A 9557-nucleotide genomic window follows, 5' to 3' on the forward strand; every position below is an offset into this window, starting at 1 on the left:
AATAACATTTATGTGGGGGCCCAAAGTTTGAGACTCTGTGACGAATCACATGTTACACTTGTCATTGAACGGACATGTATATCATGCTTGAACTCGAAACATTAATGCATAACAACGATCTCTTAACCACATAAATAGCTTGGTTGTGCTTTCATATACCATTTTTTCTATAATAAATATTAAGCGAATATAAAATATATCTATTCAAAAATATCTAAACATTCGATAATAAATGTTTATGCCTAGTGTTTGAATTCGAAATATCTATATTGAGATAGTTTAATTTCTAGTAAACTTTAAATAGATTTAGATGTGATAAATATATTTTTGAAAAAAAAAATTATTACTATCGTTTTTCGCACGAGACCACCAGTATCCCTAATTATCCTACGTGTCCACAAGATTCGCAACCTTTTCAAAATAAAAAAGGGCGGTCCCGCTTTTTTGACCGTTAAAGGCACAATTTAAAAATGCCAGCGTTGGCTCAAGACGAACAACAAGAAACAAGCCGTTTCTCTTCTTTTTCTTTCCACTTTTGAATTTCATTCTCAAATTTCTAGAAAATTCATTTCCATTTTCCTCTTCAACTAATCCGATCCCTCATTTTCTACTACATTAATCCCCAATTCGCACCCTTCCCTTTTGAAATACACTTCGATTGTAGAAGGCGGATGGCGTCAGGATCAGTTGCCAAAGATATTATCACTCTTCGCGGCTCGGAAGCAATCGTGAGCGAGTTTTTTGGTATGTGTTTTCTTAAACCCTGCCCATGTTTCGATCTCTTTCTTTGTAGTTGTTGACAATTTTTGTTGTTGTTGCATAATTTCCATTTTTCCAGGTTATGCCGCAAATAGGTAAATAGATGAATCGATGTATTCATCTGGATTTCCCCTTAATGATTTCCAGGGTTTAGGGTTTAATTAACCGATTGTGTTTTTATTTAGCGTTCTTTACAATCGAGGGGTTTACCCGGAAGAAAGCTTCGCGAAAGTGAAGAAATATGGACTCCCGATGTTGCTTACTCAAGATGAAGGGGTTAAATCCTTCATTTCCAACTTAACAGCCCAGCTTTCTGGTACAATATCTGCCTTTTCTTTTCCTTTTTACTGGAGAACTGGACAAAAATGTGATACATTTTAAAGCACTTTTATTAATCATTTCTTTTTGAAACTGAAATTGTTTTGGAAAAGAATGACTGGAAGCTGGGAAGCTACAAAGGGATGTATTGGTTATCATGAGTAAGGCCACCAATGAGGTGTTGGAGAGGTGGAATTTTAGCATTGAAACAGACAGTGAGGTTGTCGAAAAAGGGTAAATATTGTTCTCTTTTTTTACTTGACATATTTCTTTAATCAGTGTATGGTATTTGTTTGAAATCTGAGAATTGGTTTGCAGTGTGTCAAGGGAAAAGAGTGACAAAGAAATCATGAGAGAAATACAGGCAATCATGAGACAGATTGCTTCAAGTATTACTTACTTGTCATGCCTTGATGAACCATGTAAGCCAATAACATCAAAACTAAACCATGTTTCCCCCCAGATTTAGTAGTAAGTGTTGGATACATATGTTTGATTTTTTATGAAGTTTCATCTCCGGAATTCAGTGGTGGATCCAAATAACAGAAGAATTGGATTTCAGGGTCGGAACCTGGTCCATCCTATCCATAACATGGATTGGCCACTGGTTCGGATATGTGTTTGAAACTAGTGTCGGACATGGATAGAGTCATCTTCTTCCTCAGCAAGAGGTCTCAATAGTCATCTCTCTCACTTGTGGTGTTGTTTACAGGCGTATTTGATGTATTAGCATACACTGATAAAGATGTTGCAGTGCCATTCACTTGGATTGAGAGTGACCCCAAGTTGATTGCAAATCCTCAGATGGTGAAGTTGCATTCCTTTGATACTAAGGTAAAAGTGGTTGCAAAATCAGTTGATCAAAAGCTATTGTAATTAAAAATTGGGTTTCTTCTTCTTCTTCTTCTTCTCAAGTAATTCTGCGTGTGGTTGATGCAAATACACAAGGTGGACACTCTTGTATCATACAAGAATGATGAATGGGACGAGCAGTAGTTTGATTGAAACTCCCTTTTTCTTTTTCCTTCTCAATTGTGATTTGTGATCTTCTATTCACTTGATACCCACAACTGCCGTGAATTGTTTTAAGTTTTGTGGTCCATCATCTTACGCTTCGTTAATGAAAATCCCCTGCATTCCTTGTTTTTCAACTCGAGAATCGAGCTTCTGCTTTATTAATTAAATTCTGTAAATGCACCCTAGTTCAATTATAGGTCGTCTCTAATTGATTTAATTTTTTGTATTAAAAATTTAATTTATTTAATTTTTAAATTTAAAGATTCAATCTGGTAAAAAAAATTAAAAAAATAATTTATTCTTTCAAAGTTTAGTTCAAACATCATTTTTCACCTGAGTTGAAGTAAAGAGGTGGATATTGTATTCATAATCTAAGAGAAAAAAGATATGCCAGCTAAGATTTTTACTGCATGCTGTATAGGTTGTTGTCCATATTTTATTAATCAATCGACCTAATCCAATTTAATTTAATTTTGGTCAAAATTGAACTGTTTAATTACTACAACGTAACACCCAAATTCCACAATTCAGTTGATATTCCCAAATGAGCCAAAGGCTTCGTTTTGAGAACACATGAAAAGGCTGTTGTTCCTTTCTTTAAAATTCCATGTCCCCTTCCATCGAGTCATTGGTTATTATGGCTGCGATTGTGGAAATAGCTATGACTATAACCTAATTTTGTTGGGTTGAAATCAAGAAAATACGCATTTTCAGTCTTATTTGGCAACTCAACTTCGCTTTCAGGTGAACACATTTTGCCCATTTTATTTTCCAATGGTTTTTCCATAAAACCCATTTAATTTACTGAAAGAAGAAGAAAGCTTGCTTACTTTGTTCTGCATTTTTTAATATGTATTTTTCTTTCGTTGTTTTGTTGGCATTTGTACAAGTGACTGAAAGTTCACGGTAATACTGATCACTTGCAAGAACAGAATGTCTGCATTTCTTGAGAAATTTGTGTTGAGAAATGGTTGTTCTTGCTGTATATACAGATATTGATGTAGGAAATCAATCTAATTATTTTCCTTTTTGCTCCCAGGACTGAAATCCACCTATAATTTGGTCGGACCTAGTAACGCAGCTAATCCAAAGCTTAGTTCCCTCACAAATCGCAATGTGCAATCAATTGCACCATTCACCGAAAAACCGTACGTGCTTCCATTGTCTACGAGCAGGTGGTGAAGTGGATGTCAAATATTTTGAACCATGATATGATTTGGTTCGTTCTCCGGCCGAAGACCACAAGATCTTCAGCATTTCTTTGGGTTTTTGGAACGGAAAAGTATTTGGATCCAACAAAACCAAGGTTTTCGGATTCATTAGGGTTTGTCATCCATCCGGAAGAGCAGTATAATTGGCTCGGTGCATCCCCAGATGATCTTCTTGATAGCTTTCAAGAAGGTGGTGTCCTGTGTCCTTAATAACAAAGGCAAACCTGAGACTGCACACTTCCATGGTCAACTATGCAATTCTATTACATGGTCAAATGGTTTACTTCTCTTAAACCTATATGCTGATTAGTAAAACTTGGCTACATTCAAGGTTCATATTAAGGAGCCAATCAATGATAATCAATACAACCAGACAAGTTTAATGAGAGCAAATTGTATATAAACATGTACCATTGTATCATTTGATAGTTCATCACATGGAACGGAACATAAACAGAAATTCCGATTATTAAGTAAATAAGTCAGTGATCATGACGTCATATTCGACGGCCACCGCGATTTCCCAGTTCTGAGCAAAAGGTTCGTAAACAGATTCCACTTTCGAAAGCATAAGTTAATGCTTGAACTGCTTCCTTGGCAAACTCACTTTCCACCTTTATTCTTGACATCATCAATGATCATCCACAAGCAATCACAAATGTGCGAACCAGAAAAATCCACCAAAACCAGAATATGCTTCCCTTGGACAATACATGGAAGTGCACTTCCCTCTTTTCTCCAAATATCACTAACCCATTAGCTCAGAGAATCTAAGGCTCAGCCAAGTCCAGTAATAGGCTGAAACTTTGAGCAGAAAAACAAGCAACAATAAAAATGGAGACAGATCATTATCTATTGCTTTCTGGCTGACTTGAACTATCACGAACGCAACATGTTAATGGCATTCAGAAACCATAAAATGTGAAATATTTCGGTCTAGCCATGGAGATGAAGGTTTGCAGTTTGACGAAGAGTGAGTTGTGACCTTGAACAATCCGAACAAAGCAACTCCAGACAGAAGTTCTCCTCGTACTCACTGTCATTAAAGCACCTGCCACATTGAACACACCTTGCCACACAAATAATGCATGCCCTGCATGACTGAGCAGCACGCCCTTTCTGCTGGCAACCCTCTGCTGGACAATCATAAACAAGCCTCATGTTTTTGCATCTTGGGCACATTTCAATATCAATGGCACGATCCTCTTCACAAGGGAGATACACATTTCTTCTGCTATAAAAATGTGGCTTGAGCTCAACCTGCTGAATTTGGTTGTCCACACCCAACAAGAATTTCAGTTCTTCCAAGTGCATTTGTGTCACACCATAAAGACTGCCAATCCTCAGCTGCTTCACACCTTGTGAGCCCATAGACTTCAAAGCCTTTAGGCTATTCAGAATACCATCGACACTTAGTTTTGTACATCCAGGTACACTCAACTACAAAGAAGAAGAAAATATTTAGTTAGCTTACAATAGAAAAGAAACAATATTAATCCAAGTACAAAGATGGTGGAAATATTTTATTTAACAAACATTTCATAATTGATGCTACTAAAATTAAAAACCATATTCCCAAAGAAAACAGAAACAATTATGAAATTTCCCATAAAAAGCTAGAACGTTCAATATAACAGCCAACAATTAGCTCCAAATCTTAAGCTTATATCTATACATAAAAAAGAAGCCCTCAAAATAAATTTTCCAAGTATCATTGCATTTAAATGCAAACATCAGAAATTTGTTTTATAGTTAGGTAGCAAAGCATGTTAGCAAAGTAGAAGCTAAATCATTTAACCCAACAACACTGCCAGCTACTTCGAGCAATTCAATATATGCATTGGACCTAGACGTATGTGTTGCTCCAGCATAAAACATAAAGAAACACTAAATCACAGTAATCCTTTTCACATACATGCCTCTATTACGCGAAAAACTATTCTTTTGGTTTGATATATTTACGTCATGAGAGGATATACATTCATCATATTGTGGATATGTCTAAAGATTGCTGGATTTAGATTGTAACTACTCACATTTTCTTTTAAGAAGCATGTAATAAACAATTAGTCTATACCAATAAAATAAAAATCAGGGAGCTTATAGCATTATCATCATGCAGTCTATGCTGACATGCATATTCAGTCATTTTCTGGATTACAAAACTACTAGAGTTTAGATTCATAACTGTTTATAATTTTCTTGAAATAAGCTGTATCAAACAAATAAATAAGCACAATAATCCAAAATCAGAGATCAAATTGCAATTTCACTCATTTGAATCATAAGATATTAAGTCACATAATATCATACATGCAAAATCCATCATATTCCAGTTTGTATCATTCATACAAATGATAAGATAAAACCCAAATGCAGATCAATACATTCAAGGATAAGCACACAAGTAAAAAACCCTACAACAAAGTAACCGGAACAGCCAAGATTTAAAAAACTGAAGAATCAAAAATTTCAGTCAATAAATCACCTTGATTAGTTTTGGATTATTTTTGACCACGTGCTTTAGGCCTTCATTGGTAATCCTTTGGCAATCAACCAGGCTCAAGCATTGCAAGCTACCTTGACATCTACTAGTTATTTGTAAAAGAACATCATCGGTAATTTTCTCATTTAGTGGCGGATCAATGTTAATGCTCCTCCATAAGAGAGGATCATTCTGAACTATAGATCTCAGAGATGTACAAACATTTTCAATGACGAAAAGATCCCGCACACCAAGATAACCAAGGGCCAAAATAAGAGCTTCATGAGGAGCTCCTTCATGTCCGTCAGAAAAATCCTCACAGTCCTGAAATTCTTCATTTTCCTGATCAAGCAAAACCATATCTCCATTCCCAAAAGGCAGAACGCCCGCTGCATTACATGCTGGTCCAAGAGTAGCACTACCAGACACGTCCCCTCCTTCCTTTGCATGAGGACACCCACCAAATCCACCACATATACCACCTTTACATTCAAATCCCATGCTTCCTGGGAAGGTTTGGAACCACATGGCATTGTTCCAAATAAAGTTTAATCCGGCAAACAATTGATAATTCCCATCACCAGTCCCCACATCATCTCTCACACAGCAGCCATAATCAGTTTCCAAATCCTCAAGCCAACCAGTAATTGCAGTGAAAGTAGTGGAGATGTGCATTCCAAAAGGATCAGACGGCAAAAGATTAACAATGTCATCAGAAGAAGACTCCTGAGAACCACATCGATCACCACTCCTATCTCTTCCATAATCAAAGCAATCTTCCAACTGACGATTCGAAAACCAAGGTTTTGAACACCCATCTCCATTCCACTCGGGGATACCTTCAACCAGGTATCCATTTGCGATTCTCATAGGAGAAACCAGATTATCTTCATTCATATTAGCAGGAAAGATAGATCGATGGGAAAAATTCAAAGCCATTGTTCACAAACAGCCAATTCCCTAATCTTTCTTTCTAATTTTAACCAAACACCCTGAAGACCTTTCTTTAAATGCAAACCCTAAAATATTTCCTCACTAGTTTTCTCGCTCTCGCTTTTTTTTTCTTCTTTTTTTTCCTTTTGAAAATGAAAATATTAAAATAAAAATGGGATAGATTAGCGGAGGATCTAAACTAACAAGAAAAACCCTCGATTTTTGACGACAAACTAAAACAACGCACCAAAATTTCACAGAGATTTTCTTGTTTAAAAAATACCTAAAATCAGTTAAAAGCCCAAAATGGAGAAAAACAAAAGCGGTGGCGTAACTGAGCTCTCTACACGCCCCCAAAAAATCAATATCAAAATTCCTAAAATCTCAATATCTTCTCTTCTTTTTTTCAAGTTTTTTTAATCGCTCAAAACTAATCTAGCAGAAACTAAGGTTCGCGAACGAATCAAGAAAAAGAATAAAAATAGAAACAAATATTAGAAAGAAAAGATAGATCAAGCAAGGAAAACCTGGATTGAGCGATAATCAAATGTAAATAATGACTAAGATTGCCACCGAACAACGATTCCCGAGTTTCACTCCCGCGAAACGCAACCAACAAAGATCATACCAAAATAAGAAGAATAATTTTGGGTTGGAAGAAGAAAAGAAAACCTCTTCGAAATTAGGGCCGAATTCAATGATTTTTATTTCTTCTTTTAGGCTTGCTGGTGGTTGAGAAACTGGGAACCCGATCCAATATAAGCAAACGAGGAAGAGGTTTTATTTATTTTTTTCTTCTATTTTTCTATGGAGTGCGAGAAAACGCGAGAGAGAAACAGAAATGAAAATTTACCAAATGCAAAATATGCAATTTTGGGGAGAGAGAAGGAACTGGCGGATACAATGTAACGGTGAAGTAAATGAAATAAGATATATTAATTTTGCTATTATTTAAATAATAAAATTGATAAAATATTATTAAAAATATTATTATTTTTATTTAAAATATTAATTTTTTTTAATAATTTTGGTAAAAATATTCAATAACAATAGAACTGGTAAAAAATAATAATAAAATCGATAGTGCTTTATTAAATTTAGTAAAATGCTCAATAATAACATAATCCGTAGAAATAATAATATTTTCGGTCATTTTTTACCGGATTTGTTATTTAAATAATAACAAAACCAATAACGTTTTTTTTAGCCGTATATTAAGGATGCCGCACGTAAGCATTTCCACTAGATTTTGGCTCTTGCCTATTTTAAGCAATGTTATTAAAATCGAACCGGCCGATTCGATCAGTTGAATCGTGAACCGGTGGCCTGTCCGATCCGGTTAACTCTCAAAACAGAATGAGCACAGAACCGGAAGAACCGACTGAGAACAGACAAAACCGGGGTGAACCGACTGAAAATCGACAAAACCGGTGTGAACCTCCAGTTCTCTTTTTTTCTTTAAAAAAAATTAAACCAAACGATGTCATTTGTTAAACGAACCGAGTCAAACTCGAGTACTACTGAGCTCGAATCGAACTCGAAAACTTTAAAAGTAAGCTTAACTCGACTCAAAAACTCACGAGCTAAAAATTATCAAGTTCAACTCGAACTCGAAATATAATATTGAAACTTGAACTCGAAAAGGCTCGAACTCAAAAAAATTTAGAAGCTCGATTGAAGCCTAAAATTTGAGCTCAATTTGAAGCAAATAATAGTTCGCTCTGTGCTCACCAAAAGGCTCAATGATTTTGAATGTCAAATTACCTCTAGTATTTATAGAAGTCAGTTGGGATGCTCTTCTATATTTCTTAGCCATGTGGGATTGTTCTATTCCCTTATTTTTACTCTTTAGACTTTTGGGATTCTCTTATATGTTTCTTAGCTATGTGTGATTTTTTTAAAATTAAACCAAACGACATCGTTTGTTATAATTTTTTTCATCCCCAAATTTATTTTTTGATTATATTATATAATTATATTATTATTTAATATGTTTTACCTTAAATATTATGTTGTAGTTGATTTGAATCATTTTGTTTCACTTGATTTTATGTTTTTTTAACTTATATATGTTATGAATTGTGATATTTGTATATTTTTTAATATTGTAAACTTAAAAAATTGTTATATATATTAATATTGTTTGAATTAGAAGTCAGTTGGGATGCTCTTCTATATTTCTTAGCCATGTGGGATTGTTCTATTCTCTTATTTTTACTCTTTAGACTTTTGGGATTCTCTTATATGTTTCTTAGCTATGTGTGATTTTTTTTAAATTAAACCAAACGACATCGTTTGTTATAATTTTTTTCATCCCCAAATTTATTTTTTGATTATAATTATATAATTATATTTATTATTTAATATGTTTTACCTTAAATATTATATTGTAGTTGATTTGAATCATTTTGTTTCACTTGATTTTATGTTTTTTTAACTTATATATGTTATGAATTGTGATATTTGTATACTTTTTTAATATTGTAAACTTAAAAAATTGTTATATATTATTAATATTGTTTTGAATATTATGTAAAATTTAAAAAATATATTATTTTATATAAAATCCGATTGAACCGCGGTTGAACTAGTGAACTAGTACCTTCACCGGTTCAATATCCGGTCATGTTTTAAAAACATTGATTTTAAGTGTTTTCTTTTTTGTATAATTTTGAAAATATAAATATATTAAAGTCATTTTAGAAATAATAAAAATTATATATATTTTTTAACACCATCCATATTTAATGATCATTAGTAAATTAATTTCGAATCAAATTTTGTATGCATTTGTTTTGAGGATGACTTTCTGTTGAACTATATTTTGATATAAC

General features: G+C 33.9%; 1 protein-coding gene and 1 pseudogene across 1 annotated transcript; one reads left to right on the top strand and one right to left on the bottom strand.

Moving 5' to 3' along the window:
* Nucleotides 1-927: 927 nt before the first annotated feature.
* LOC120210856 lies at nt 928-2125 on the top strand (annotated as a pseudogene).
* Nucleotides 2126-3662: 1537 nt separating this feature from the next.
* Nucleotides 3663-7397, bottom strand: LOC120210874 (F-box protein SKIP14-like). The gene is made up of 3 exons (XM_039209529.1): nt 5794-7397; nt 4265-4745; nt 3663-4181 (listed from the first exon to the last, which is right to left on the bottom strand). Exons 1-3 carry the CDS (start codon nt 6727-6729, stop codon nt 4054-4056), a joined length of 1545 nt encoding a protein of 514 aa, XP_039065460.1. The 5' UTR covers nt 6730-7397; the 3' UTR covers nt 3663-4053.
* Nucleotides 7398-9557: the final 2160 nt, after the last annotated feature.

This window comes from Hibiscus syriacus, unplaced genomic scaffold (genome assembly GCF_006381635.1).
Source record: "Hibiscus syriacus cultivar Baekdansim isolate YM2019G1 unplaced genomic scaffold, ASM638163v2 tig00109937_pilon, whole genome shotgun sequence".
Classification (NCBI taxonomy): domain Eukaryota; kingdom Viridiplantae; phylum Streptophyta; class Magnoliopsida; order Malvales; family Malvaceae; genus Hibiscus; species Hibiscus syriacus.